Source organism: Lontra canadensis, unplaced genomic scaffold (genome assembly GCF_010015895.1).
Source record: "Lontra canadensis isolate GAN:19392208 unplaced genomic scaffold, GSC_riverotter_1.0 scaffold56, whole genome shotgun sequence".
Classification (NCBI taxonomy): Eukaryota; Metazoa; Chordata; class Mammalia; order Carnivora; family Mustelidae; genus Lontra; species Lontra canadensis.
In genome coordinates, this window is record NW_022631050.1 from 11,619,506 (window position 1) to 11,634,539 (window position 15,034).

General features: G+C 36.7%; 1 protein-coding gene across 5 annotated transcripts in view; it reads left to right on the plus strand.

The window, feature by feature from the left end:
• Nucleotides 1-15,034, plus strand: part of IL1RAP (interleukin 1 receptor accessory protein) — a 129,955-nt gene that overhangs the window by 35,377 nt on the left and 79,544 nt on the right. For all 5 annotated transcript variants that reach the window (XR_004384810.1, XR_004384811.1, XM_032875644.1 and 2 more), the window contains exon 2: nt 10,474-10,538. Coding sequence is in view for 3 of the 5 variants with exons in the window: in XM_032875644.1 (XP_032731535.1) it covers nt 10,475-10,538 (64 nt within the window). In the remaining 2 variants the exon portion in view is untranslated. The remainder of the gene's footprint in view (nt 1-10,473; nt 10,539-15,034) is intronic.

Here is a 15,034-nt window from a genome sequence, read left to right on the forward strand (position 1 = left end):
CAATGGTCAATGGTCAACTTGAACCAAGTAACTTGGGCTCTTCTTTGTGAATAATATTAATGGTAGCTCACATTGGCCTATTGGTCTACAATTTCTCAAGTTTTTCACATTTGTTATCTGATTTAATTAGAGCTAGTAATATTTAATAAGGGCATTTGCTGAGAGCTTTCTTATATGCCTGGATGGTGCTAATTACCAAGTTTATTCCTCCCATCAAACTAATAAGGTGGGTATTAGTTTCAGTCACTCCCACCATATCAAATTTGTACCTCAGTCTCTCTAAGTACAGAATACTTAACCATCAAATTGTCCACCCTCTAGGAAAAGGGTACAATGGAATACTTTTCTTGTCCCCATTAAGAAGTATCCATGAACACCTAGCATGTCAGTCTTAAATTAGTCATCAAGGCAGTAACCAGTTTATAACTCTTACGTGGTGGTTGTGAATCTTTCCCTCCTCTCTCAGGTTGTTCAAGATCAAAAGGGCAAACATGAACTCCAAGTGTAGTGCTTTTCTTAAGATTTCTTTCACCTTCATCTCACTGAAAACCTAGTTCTAGTTCTCTCTTCTGAAGGATGATACTTGATCCTATTTCTTCCCTCACCCCACAGAACATGTTGCTATTCAAAATATTTAAGAACAAAAGGAAATCAATCTGTTCCCAATCTATTCCAAGCTTCTAAAGATGGCAGGTGGTATATTATATATGTCCTCTGAGAGTTCCAAACACTTTGAAGCTATTTAGTAACAAAGGGAAAGGCCATATCTAAGACGAGCGTGCTAATGTTTTCTGGAGCGAACTTTGACTTTGCTGTTGTATCAAGGTTAGCTACACTGGCTTCATATGCTGAAAGTTGGGACATTTCATTGATCTTTCTGTGTGCCTCTACTCCTGGACTTTTCTGGAACATTCGGTACTTAACAACAGGACAGTGTTATTTTCAAAGTAAATGTTGAAAATAGAAACCATATTTAGGTTAAAACAGCTTTCATTTATTTAAACTGTCTGAAAGGGTTCACAAATCATTTGTGGAGCTTTTAAAAAGGAAGACTCATGCCACTTAAAATTTTTTTTTAATTAACATACAATAAAATTTACTTTTTTTTTTTAAAGCACAGCTCTATGAATAATAACTCATGTATAGACTCATTTAATCACTGACCCAATCAGGGTATGGAACTCTTCTATTCCCCAAAGGATGCTTTTGTGCTATGACTTCAGAGTTAACACCTGCCCACTCAATACCTCTAACCCCTATCTGTTCTCTCTCATTCTAGTTTGTCTTTTTGGGAATGTCTTTTATTTTATTTTAATTTTTTATTTATTTTTAAGATTTTATTTATTTATTTGACAGAGTTCATGAGTAGGCAGAGAGAGAGTGGGAATCAGGCTCCTTGCTGAGCAGAGAGCCCCACACAGGACTTGATGCCAAGACCCTAGGATCACGACCTGAGCCGAAGGCAGAGGCTCATCCTACTGAGCCACCCAAGGTGCCCCAGGAATGTCTTTTAAATGGAATTAGACTGTTGGTAATCCATTGAGACTGGCGTTTTTCCCTTAACATAATGCCTTTGAGATTCTTCCAAGTTGTTGTTATGGACAGCTTATTGTTTTGTATGACTGAAAAGGAGTCTGTTTTTCAGATGTACAAGAGTTTATCCATTTGCCTGTTGAAGGACATTGGAGTCGTTTCTAATTTTTGACAATTAATAGCAGAGTTGCAGTAAACATTCATGTACAGGTTTTTGTGTGAACATAAGTTTCCATTTTCCTGAGTGAATACCCAGGAGTGGGATCCTATGGCAAGTGTATGTTTAACTTTCTAAGAAGCTGCCAGGTTGTTTTCCAGAGAGGCCGTGCCATTTTGTAGTCCCAGCAGGGTGGTTTCAGCAGCTCTGTATTCTCTTCAGCACTCAGCATTGCCGGTATTTCTTATTTTAGTGATTTTGAAAAGTGTGTAGTGATATCTAATTTTGTTTTTAGATTTTCATTTCCCCTATGGCTAATGATGTTAAATATCCTTTCCTGTGTTAATTTACCTTCTAAATATCCTTTTCGGTAAAATGTCTCTTTAAGACTTTTGACTTTTTAGGGGTGCCTGGGTGGCCCAGTCAGTTAGGGATCTGACTTCGTCTCAGGTCATGGTCCCAGAGTCCTGGGGTCTAGCCCCATGTCAGGCTCTTTGCTCAGCAGGGAGCCTTCTTCTCTTTCTCCCCCTCTGCCTGCCACTCCCTCTCCTGTGCTCTCTCTCTGTGTCAAATAAATAAATAAAAAATCTTGAAAAAAAAAAGACTTTTGACATTTTAAAATTGGGTTGTTTAGATGGGTAAAGAAGAGGTGGAGTTTGTACGGACACCCATAGACAGAATGAAATTTTACCATTCACGACAACATGGATGGATGGAGGGGATATTATGCTAAGTGATTTAAGTCAGACAAAAAAAGGCAGATACCATCCAAGTTCACTTATATTTGGAATCTAAAATACAAACAAAAAACAGAAGTAGATTTATAAATACAGAGAACAAACTAGTGGTTACTAGAGGGAATGGGGGAGTGAGTGAAATAGGTGAAGGTGATTAAGAGGCACAGACTTCCAGTTATAAAATAAATAAGTCACAGGGCTGAAAAGTACAGTATAAGGAATATAGTCAATATTTTAGTAACTTTGTATGGTGCCAGATGGTAACTACACTTAGCATGGCAAACATTTGGTAATATATATAATTGTCACATCACCATGTTGTATACCTGAAACTAATATAATATTCTGTCAACTATACTTCAATTTAAAAAAAAGTTGGGTTGTTTATAGTGCAATTCCTACAGTTTTATTATTCCTTTTCAAAATGTTCTTCGATATTGAAGGTATTTCTCTTTCCATATAAGTTTTAAAATCAGCTCATCTATATCTATAAATAAATCTTGCTAAGATTTTTTCTTGGAATTTTACTAAGTCTGTCAATAATTTGGGGAAAGAATTGACATCTTTTCTATGTGGAGTTTTTCAATCTATGAATATGGTATGCCTCCTGCATTATTTTCAGTTACCACTCTAATAAATAGCCAGAAACTTAGTGACTTAAAACAACATTCATTTATTATATCACAGTTTCTGTGAGCCAGAAGTTCAGATAAAATGTTCTCTGCCTGGGTCTTACAAGGTTAAAATTAAAGTGTCTGCAAGGCCGTGTTCCTTTCTGGAGGCTCTGGGGAAGAATACAGTTCCAAAGTTGGGCAGAATTTTTTTTTTTTTTTTGAAGTTTTTATTTAAATTCCAGTTAGTTAACATACAGTGTAATATTAGTTTCAGGTGTACAATCTAGTGACTCAACAATTCCATACAACACCCAGGGCTCATGACAAGTGTGCACCTTAATCCCCATAACCTACTTAACCCATTTCTCTACCCACCTCCCTTTTGGTAACCACTAGTTTGTTCTCTATAGTTGAGTCCATTTCTTGGTTTCTTTCTCTCTTTTTCTTCCCTTTGCTCATTTACTTTGTTTCTTAAACTCCACATATTAGTGAAATCATATAGTATATTTGCCTTTCTCTGACTGAATTATTTCACTCAACGTAATACTATCTATCTAGCTCCATCCATGTTGTTGCAAATGGCCAGATTTCATTCTTTTTATGGCTCAATTATATATATATACACACATATGTAATATCCCACATCTCCTTTATCCATTCATCACATTCATCAATCAATGGACACTTGAGCTATTTTCGTAATTTGGCTATTGTAAATAATGCTGCTGGAAACATTAGGGTGCATATAGCCCTTTGAATAGCATTTTTTTAAATAGTATTTTTATATTTTTTGGTAAATACCTTGTAGTGAGACTGCAGGACAGTAAGATAGCTCAATTCTTAACTTCTTGAGGAAACTCAATACTATTTTCTGCAGTGGCTACACCAGTTTGTATTCCTGTTGACAGTGTAAGTGTAAGAGGTTTCCTCTTTCACCACATCCTCAGGTTACTGGGAGCATTTTATTCCCTATGTTGTAGGTCATAGGTACCTTTTCTCTTACTGGCTATCAGGCTGTCAGCTGAAGGTGTCTTTCAGCTCCTGAATATCACAGGCATTCCTTGACAGGTTGCTACATTTATCTTTAACATCAAAAGACTTTTGGGTTCTTTTCTTGCTTCACATTTCTTTGATTTATCTATCCGTTGTATCTCTCTCACTTTAACCAGAGAAACTTCTTTGCTTCTAGGGGTTGATGTGATCAGATTGAGCTCATGTGGATAATCCAGTATAATCTTCATATTTTGAGGTCCATAACCTTAATTATATTTGCATAGTTCTCTAGCTATGTAGGTAACAAAACAGGTTGCAGGAATTTAGGGAATGGGGCCATTTTGCCAACCACATATTTCTATTTATTTAGGTTGTTTTTAATTTATCTTATTAACATTTTGTGTATTTCAGTATACAGACTTTCCACATGTTGGTTAGACTCTTACCCAGCGTTTTTTTTTTACTTACTGTGATGAGTTTTTAAAAAGTTTTTTTTCCATTGTTATTGCTAGTAAATAGTAATATATTTAATTTTTCTGTGTTGACTATGTACTCTGTGACTTGACTTATTTAGTTCTTTTTTTTGTGATAGATTCTTTGGGATTTTCTATGTTGGAAATTGCATCATCTGTGAATAGCCTTATTGTATTAGTTTAGACTTCCAGTATGATGTTGAATAATAATATGAATGAACATCCTTGCTTTGCTCCTAATCTGAGTGGAAAAGTATTCAGTTTTCCACATTAGATGTGATAGTAGATGTAGGTTTTTTGTAGATACTCTTTATTGGCTTGAGGAGGTTCCCTTCTACTCTTAGTTTGCTAAGGCTTATATCATGAATGGATACTGAATTTTGTCAAATGTTCTTCTTGGATTAATTGATATAATCATGTGGTTTTGGTTTCTTTAGATTTTTCAAATACTGAATCCAGACTTGCATATCAGGGATAAACTCTATTTGGTTTTGGGATATCTAAACAGTTATTTTCTTATGCAATCTGTGGCAGAGTTTAGAATCAGAGTGATGTTGTGTAACATTGAATGAATTGGTAGCTATTTAGTCTTTAATTTTCTAAAAGAGATTATGTAGAATTGATGTTATTTATTTTTTAAATGTTTGATAGAATTCACCAGTGAGATCATCTGGAGCTTGGGAATTTCTTTTTTGTAAGGTTTCTAGCTGCAAATTTAATCTTTGAAAATAATTATAGACCAATAAGATTGTTCTTTTCATTTTGGATGAGTTTTGATAGTTTATGGGTTTTGAGATATTGGTACATTTCATCTAAATTATGAAGTTTATGTGCCCAGATAATTTAGTATTCTCTTACTACCATCTTAATGCCCATACGATCAATAGTGATGTACCCTCTTTCATTTCTGATATTAGTAATATGTATCTTTTTTTCTCATCTTGGTTCACCTGGCTAGAGTTTTAGCAATTTTTGTTGTTGTTGTTTTCAAAGAACTTTTGCCTTCTTTGTTTTTTCTCTTTTAAAATTTTTTACCTCTATTCTTTATTTTTTGCTTGCTTGTTTTATTCTTCTCTTCTTATTCTAGGTTCTTAAGGGAGAAGATTAGATTATTGACTTGAAATTTTTCTTCTTTTCTAATCTAAACCTTCTAATACTTCAAATTATCCTCTAAGCACTACTTTAACTGCATCTCACACATTTTGTTATGTTGTATTTACATTTTTGTTCAGTTTAAAAAATTTTCTAATAGTTGTCTGTTTTTAACCCATCAATTATTTAGACACACAATTGGTCCTTGAACAGCCTAGGTTTGAATTGTGCAGATACACTTATACACAAATTTTTTTTCAATAAATGTACTACAGTAATGTAAATGTATTTTCTCTTCCTTATGACTTTCTCAATAACATTTTCTTTTCTCTAGCTTTCTTTATTGTAAGAATATACTATATAATACATATACAAAATATACATTGAGTTTTTATGTTATTAATAAGGCTTCCAGTTAAAAGTAAGCTCTTAGTAGTTAAGTTTTGGGGAAACTAAAAGTTATGCATGGATTTTTAACTGTGTGAATGGTTGACACCCCTAATCCTGTGTTGTTCAAGGGTCAGCTGTAAATTCCTTAATTTCTAGGTGTTTGAATATTATCCTGTTATTCTTCTTTTATTTATTTCTAGTTTAATTCTATGGTTAGAGAATACATGTTCAATTATTTTAAACTTGTTAAGGTTTGATTTACGGTACATGACATAGCTGATCTTGGTGAATGTCCTATATGTACTTGAAAAGAATATTCTATTATTTAATTTTGGTGTCCTTATTTAATTGTTTTATGCATTCTACCCAGGTTTATAGCTGCATTCATTGAGAGAAAAAGAGTGGATTATGCTTATGATTATTATTTTAATCAGAATTAGAGTCTTCCATGTCACTTTGCTGACACTTTTGATTACTGATAAATATTCTTTTCTGAAGTATTCTTCACAAGGGTCCATTTATGGTTCAAACACTGGATAAAAGATTGATGGTGGAAATAACTTTGATTTCTTAATAAATGCCATCTCTCCTTTTCTGTAAAATAAGATGATTAATAACTTGTCCTATGCCCTTTAGAAGCTTGTTTGTCATCTTAGGTAAGCATACATACAAGATCTGCTCAAACTTTATTAGTAAGTTAGAGAAGTAAGTTAGATATAGTTACTGACTTTATCAGTAAGTTAGGACCTGTATGGGTCAGGGCTCAAGAAGGGAATTTGGCTGCAGGGCTGACCTGGCATGGAGATGACCATCTAGGGCTTGTGGCTTGGTGTTACTGACCAGGTTTTCAGTGGACAGATCATAGCAAAGGACATCTGTCCACCAGGAATAAAGCGGGTGATAAGAGCATTGTGGTAACAGGAGGCTTATCCAGCTTGGGAAGACCTTACAAATTTCAGGGGATAAATTCAGGCTTTTGTAAGAGTGCTGAAAAGCACCAGGTTGAAGTTCAAAGCCTCAGCTAGGTTGGTGGGCTTCAGAGAGTGACTGGGATCGGGGTGTGGGCTATGTGTGGAATCAGGAAACTGAGGGAGAAATCCAGCCCTGTGGCCTGGAGAAATGTGCAGAAGGAAGGCAAATGTGATTCATAGGTAATTCCAGCCTTGGGGCAGCAGACCTAGTTTCAGCCTGTCACCTGTGGACTGGGTGAGAGAATCACTGGTCAGAGCTAATGCAGAGGTAAGGAGATCCCGAAGCTTATTAAACCTAGAGAATGCAGGCAACGGAATGACTCATAACCAGGAGTTACTGTTAAAGTGGTGACCACACATTAACAGTCATCATTAATATTGTTGTGGATTACATAGAAATGAGTGTATATTTGAAACTCTTTGCCAGGTAGTATAGACATCCGAGTTGATATATCAGGAAACAATGAAATTAAATATGAGAGAAGTACTCAGATCTAAGAGCGGACTATGAAAATGATTATATAGTAGGTAAAATGGGTAGCGTGGAAAAGGCCGACTGGGAATTTATTTTTGTAAGTTGCAATCATCTGAAGCAAGGGCAGAGTCTTTTAAACACCATGGCAATAATCTAAAGCTAGGTTGTAATTCAGACCATGAGAAACCGTGTGTTATTAGGCAGGTTCCTTTGCTTTCTGACAGCTTCTCCATCTCTGAAAATATCCAGCACTCTCTCTCCCCAAGAAACAAGAACCAAAAATGTATGACTAGTCACAATAATAAAATTCTGAGGGAGAATGCAAGACGATGTTAAATGAACCAGCCAACCTCCTCCCGCTAACCTTGGTACCTTTAGTCTGTCAAAACCAGCCTGAACAATCACATTTCCTTCTCAGTCTCCTTCATTCTAATTCATCGCAGGACAGGACTGACCCTGGATTTGTGTTTGCACACAGGTTATCTTTAGATTGGCTTTACCTTGATGACCTGACTCCTTGCTGCTTCTGACATAATCCAGTTACTCAGGGGAATATCAATTAAGGCCCTCAATCACACTAATTAGAATGTCTTCTAAGTGTTGCCCTAGGAACTCAGCAGCTTATAAATAGGCAAATTGGGAAAATCTAGAGGTGTGAGTTTTGTTTTGTTTTGTTTTCATAGCCAAAAGCAATTTAGGAGGTAGAGTGCTTTAGCATAGCTGAGTATTGGAGCTGAAGTTACTGTGTCCTGAATCTGCAATGAAATGTCTAGCTGTTTTCCACTGACAATGGATTAATGCGGAATTATTAATTACTTTTATTAATGAGTTGGATGAGGACATAGGTGGCATGCTGATTAAGATTATAGATGACACAGAGCTAGGAATTAAAGAATTATTTTGATGACAAGCTCAGGAGACAAAATGATTTTAAGAAAGAATATAGTCGCAATCCATCCAACACATGCCCAGATGAAATGATCTCCAGCAGGCACAATTCGATGCTCACATCAGTCTTCTAATCTGAAGCCTTCAGTGGTTCCCTATTTTCTGTTTAAATTAAATCCCAAGTCCTTTGCTCTTCAGGGCCTTGCCATATTCTGATCCTAATACTCCCTGCCTTCCAACAAAGTCTTCTGTAGTTCTTTTACTAATACTTTGTGCTTGAGCCAAACTGAATTATCTATGGACTATTTCCTTTTTATGTTCCATGCTTTGCCTATCTCTGAACATTATTCCCCACGGAGTTTCTTTTCCCCACTTTCCTTCTGTTTCAATTCAGTTCTTGCTCAGTCAAAAGCTACTTCTTGTCCTTAGTCTTCTTTCATTGCTTTGGATGGAATAATCTCTTTCTCTTGCTGATCTTCAGTGACACTTATCTGTTCCTCTCTGTGTTTATCACTGTTTAGTTTGTATGGTCATTATTTTGGTACCCATTTTAAGTCTCTTCTAGTGCTTAGTGCTCTACCTTCTGCTGAGAAATCTTTGCATGTCTTGTAGTGGCCCTGCATGTGTCTTCTTCATAGTTGATGATGATGAAATAGTTTATCTCCTCTCCTGGGGAGAATTGCCTTTAGAGGAGACTTTATATCTTGCTCACCAGAGGCCCCTGCAACTGTATCAAGGAGACATGTAAACAGAAAGTGCCTCACACATGTTTCATTGAACAAATGAATGACTGATGAAAGAGTTCCTTAAGTTAACGGTGTAAGAATTGGAAGAGAAGGGTGGTGGTAAGAAAGAAACCTTTAATCTCTGGGATTAAAAATGGCTGTTTAGGATATAATAAATTCACTTGTCACTTTTGAACAGTCATGCTAAAGAAGGAAATCCAATATGAACTAGAGATTTGTGGTGATGTGTGGTCAAGAGAGGTGACCGCTTTTGGAAATGTGCATTGTCCTTTAAAGTGATCATACACTCTGGATTGCTTACGCTGTACCAGTTTATACCTTTTGTTTCAGTGGCACCCTCTTACAGCTGTCTCCTTTTAAGTGCTATTATCTGGCCACCCTATTTATCAAATACCTCTTTGACCTTCTCAGGATGGTGGGTCCCTTTGGTAGTGAAACTTGTGCCATTGGGTTATGTTGGCTGGGGGGAGTATCAGTCTCATCTCTGGCACTTACTAGAGATGTGATCAGGACAAGTGACCAAGACGTCTGTAAGCACTCTTATGTGGCTGCTCTGTTCAAAATAGCAACGGTCTTGAATATGGAATTTTTCAGTAATATCCAGGTTTCAGTATTTATAACCCTATCAAGATTTTATCATGGGGAAGATATGTCTGGGGCAGTAGGGAAATAAATATCTCACAGAGTTGTTAAATCTCTAGGTCTTCCGTATTAGAGATCACACAACCAAATGTAAGGGCAGAGTTCTTGCTACTTGGCTGTTCTAGCTGGTTATCAGTAGAAAGGCTGAAGGTCACAAAAACTGGACTCCAGCTTCATCATTTGTCTCTTCCAGGGAGAAGAGGAGAGCGGGCACAGCAGAGAGTGAGGTTTAGATCTTCCCCTTTACTCTAAATTCCAAGTGTGGTGGACTATAGACCAAGTCTGCATCCAGGATTTCTAGACCTTCTAGTCATCACTAAGAAGGACAAGTGTCTGGATCATAAAATATTAACAGCTGGGAACAGACCACATGAATGCTAAGGAGGGGAAGAGGATCAAATTTATCTGCCAGAAATGTGAATCCTGGTGAAAAGTCAAGAGGAATATTTTCCTTAAGTCGGCAGTTGTAGTTGAATGATTAAGAGATAGTTCTGGAGCCAGAGTGCTGAAGCTTAATCATTATTCTCCCACTTTCTAGGCAAAAGATGTTGGTTATGTTATTTAAACTTGTCTCAGTTTCCTTATCTGTACTATGGGTGTTAAAAAAATCTTATTGGTTGGTTCCTGCAATTAAATTAGTTAATATTGTAGACATGCTAGAACAGCTCCTCATCCATCCTTAGCTTGTGTATGCGGTAATTATTACTTAAGCTCTAGAGAGTGGTAAAGTACTCCCCCTTCACTTTGTATTTATGTTGACAGGATGGGACTTCTGTGGTGTATGATGAGTCTCTACTTCTATGGGATCCTGCAAAGTGATGCCTCAGGTAAGCAAATAACTTTTGACAATCTATTAAAATATGAATTGTCTATAGGGTAATGTGTCAAATTTTTCTGAAAAATGTGTTAAGACTACATAAGGTTTATATCCATTGTCTTCTATGGTACCACAGAATCATAGATGTGACACAATCATCAATTTTGGTGATGATACCTCTAGTCTTCAGGGGACAAAATGTACTTAGGGCAGTGGTCTGGTTTGTATAAATACAGGAATTTTCCATCACCTTCACATCCAAACGAACTAGAATCCTACTTCTCTCCCTTTACCTCAGGTCCAATGGGAAAAGAAATGACAGTGATGGTAGTAGCATGACTCTGTTTTCCAAACTTCAGCCAGTGGTGGAAGAGGCATTGAGGCTAATAGTCTATTAAGACCTTTTAAGAACAAATGAATAACGATGATTTCTTATCATACTGCTATAATCTAGGAGAAAAAGGACCTACAGTTAGGTTCATCCCCCCCCCCACCCCCCACCCTTTTGATGTTGCTCCTTAAGAGAAACCAACCAAAGCTTGAGTTTGAATTACCAAGCTCAGTCATCTGGTCTGGATCATATGAAATCAGAGTCAGAAAGGATTTGAAAATTCATCTTTCCAGAGCTCCTCTCATCTCCAGAATTACTGCTCAGGACCAGTCTGTGGTAACTCTAACTAGTGATCATCTCATCGCAGTCCATATGTCCTTGGACTGACCAAGTTCTTAGAAAGTTTTTAGTATATACAATTGAAATCTATTTCTGTCATTTCCACATTTCTCTGGTTCAACTCCTCGAATTTCATAGAGGATACTCAGTCCAGTGGTTTTCTAATTTTAATTCAGAGAACCTAGATATCTTCATTTGAAAAAGCTTCTCATGTATAATTCCCCTGAAGACCACAGACAATACTTTAAATATCATAACTCTAATTCCTCTTCTGCATGAGAGGTCTTCAGAAATGTTAAAATAATGATCACATAGCCATGACATTGTTTTCCAATATATTTCCTCAATCGTTCTTCACATGGTATGGATTGGAGCCCTTCTCATCCTGATTATCTTTTCTAGGTATGTGTTTCAGTTTTCTATACCACTTAAAGCATTTAATAGAAACCAAAAATAAGACTAAAAGGCGTATAACTAGGACAGAATACAGCTCAAAGCTGAGAGAAGTGGAGATAACTTCCAACCTTGTTGACCTTTTTCACATGGAAAGCATATTTCCTAATCTGGCTGATATTCAGCTGGGGTACACTAGTACTAGTACACATACAGAGCTCCTGGCTATTTAAACTGGTGTCTGCCCTGCTTGATTGAGTATCCCATTTGACTGGTCAGTGGTGGTGATGTCCTGATTTTTAAATATGTTAAATAAGACCCCTGATTATTATTAGCTCTTATTTGATTTAGTTCAGTGCTTGAATATTATCTGCTTACAGAGGCCTTACTCAACTTAACCACTTTAGCTAAAATAACCCTCCCAATCACACCTCTCTGTATCTACCTATAGTTTCCTTCCTGACTCATCTCATCATTTCTTGACACCATGTTAACTTTCTCTTGTCTTCTCCTCCTCTGCTTTTCTTTCTTTCTGTTCTTTTCCTTCCCATCCTCCTCCTTTCCCTTCTTTTTCTCTCTTTCCCTCCTTCCCTTTCTCCTTTCATCCCTATTTCACTGCTTGTAAATGGTCCAAGGACAGGAACTTAACCTCTTTGTTTTTTACCCAAATACTTGGAATAATGATTGGCACATAGACACATAGTAGGTATGCACTCTCTCTTTCTATCTATATATTATAAATAGATGGATATATGTGTATATATATATATATCCATATATATATGTATATAAATGTGTATGTATATATATGTATATATGCATACACACACACACACACACACATTATAAATGGATGGAAAAAAAGTTTTTTCACTTCCCCTTTGCCAAAATTGGCCAATTTTATAATGGGACTTGTTTGGATTCATGCCAGTAATTCATCAATGTGTTTTATGTCCTGCCTTACCTAGAAGGAAAAGGGAGAGGTGATCATGTTATTCTTGTTGAGATATGAGTGACATCCCAGAAGTTTCTGGGCACTGGTGTCTCTCCAGTGGTCCTGGCAGTGTTGCCTTTCTGAATGACCTTTACTGTAATCCATCCAAGGAGGTTCCCTACCCCCACCCCAAATGCTATTGGAAAGTGAGCTTTCTACCCAGGAACTGTGACTCATAATTCTGCCAGGGAAACTGACTTCTTGAATAAGATAAGTTCTCATACCAGTCCCATTGAGTCACCATGGGAGCAGGAAACATGTTGTAATCCCCTCAGCCCATCTGGCACATACTCATTTGCCTTCCTTATGAAAAGGTATATTGTGTCTGTGTCAGTGATGCACTTCCTAGTTGGAGGAAGAGGAACAAAAAAGAAGTGTTGTTGACAAAAATAAAAGGGACGAGTAACTCTGAGCTACTAGGGAACAGAGGGACCATTGCGTATTCTGAAGGAATCAATGAACCTCTCGCACATCAAGGTATCACTTCTTACAATGATATAGATGTTGGCAGACTTGTTGGCCTTTCATGATGTTCTTCCTGGGCTTCAGGTACCCATATTAATGGAATCACAGATTGATGTGAAGAACAAAGAAGAAATAACCAGAAAACTCTAAAACAATGTACATGCATATGATATTAGTAGGAGTTTTGTCTGGTTGTTCTGGGCCTTTTTACATGGACCCTTTTCTTAAGAAAGGCCCACATTTAAAAAAGAGACCATATGAACATAAGAGCTTTCGTTTCAAGTAATTTTTTTAAATTTATTTTTTTAATTTTATATATATATATATATATATATATATATATATATACACACACACATATGTATATATATATAATTTTATTTTTGAGAGAGAGAGAAATAGCATAGGCATGAGTAGAGGTGGGAGTGGGGGAGCCGAAAAAGAGGGAGAGGGAGAGAGAGAATCAAGCAGACTCCCCCTTGGAGTGCAGAGCCCAATGTAGGGCTTGCTCTCATGACCCTGAGATTATGACCTGAGCCCAAATCAAGAGTTAGCTACTCAACCAACTGAGCTGCCCAGGCACCCCCATGCAGTGTGTTTTAAGTGCAGTGAACTGGACTTTAAGGCCCAGAATTCTGATTCTAGAACACAGTCTTTCTTGTAGCAGTACTGTGATTTCATTATTCATTCAGGAAAGTGGGAGCAACATTTCCATCTCAGGTGTCCATATAAGCAAATATTTAAAAAACAAGCATTTACTTTTAAGGAATTAAAGCTTGGATAATTATAATGGTGGTGGTATAACTATAATGTGGTAGTTATGTGATAATAAAACTTCCTTTGCTGAGAAAGCACTTTGCATTTTGCATTTTCAATGTCATTTGACTCTCACACCCAAACTATAGTGTAGTCAGGCTGTTGTAACCCAATTTTTGGGAAAAGAAACTTAGAATCAGAGTAGTTAAGTGAATTGCCCAAAGTCACACAGCTAATATGTAATATAACTGTGACTTCAACTAGTTCTTTCGTTCTCAAGATGCATGCTATTTTAGCTAAATATACTCCTCTTGGACTGCACTAGGATATATACATTTTTTTTTTTTTTTTTAAGATTAAGATCCAAGAGGTCACAGATTCTTCTAACTGTTAAGGAACCTTTCAGTAATAGATTTCTGTGCTTTTTAGATAAGAAGTATCTTCCCTCCCAACTCCCCTCCTTAGGTGGTTTCTTCAGGAGGAAAATCACTATAATGTAAGCTCAAAATTAAATATTCCCATTTTTGCTTGTTATGGTATTGAATATTTCCAATACTAAACTCAAAGTTCTGTTTTGCCAGAATTCTGAAAGCAAACTTGTCACACATTTCTCCTGTGGTGTGTTCCATTGCCAGCATGTTAGAAAGTTGAACTGTTAAAACTGCCTTTACCGTAGAAAAAAATATTTGCAACTTGTGATTCCAAGTCAGGGAGAGGGTGAGAATGGTACAACATATAATATGGTGAATTAAAAAAAAATTAACACATCAAAATTATTTGTTACAGATACCACATTAAAAAGAGCAATGCATTTTCTTTCCCAAGTGCACACACACACACACACACACACACACACAGACCTTTGGATATAGCTTTTTATTTCAAAGTCAACGAACAGTTGACAGTGTTCCAGGTGCGGGGCTAAATTTCACACACATTATCATTAATGTCACCGAAGATGCTGGGGCCTGGGGCTGGAGGGATGAGTAGAGAGTCTTAAACACATTTTATAGTTCAGGAAAAGAAGAACCAGGGAAGTGACCCAAGATAACAGTGCTCATGGTGGCATGTCTGATAGAACTAGGTTTTGAAGGCTACCTCAACTCCAAAAGAGAGCCCTTTTCTTTAAATGGTATTTCCTTCTTTTAGGACTTTGTTCTGCTAATAGCTGTTAGATCCCATGATTTCATTTCCATTAATTTTGAGGAATTTGCAGAGGGTAGAAATA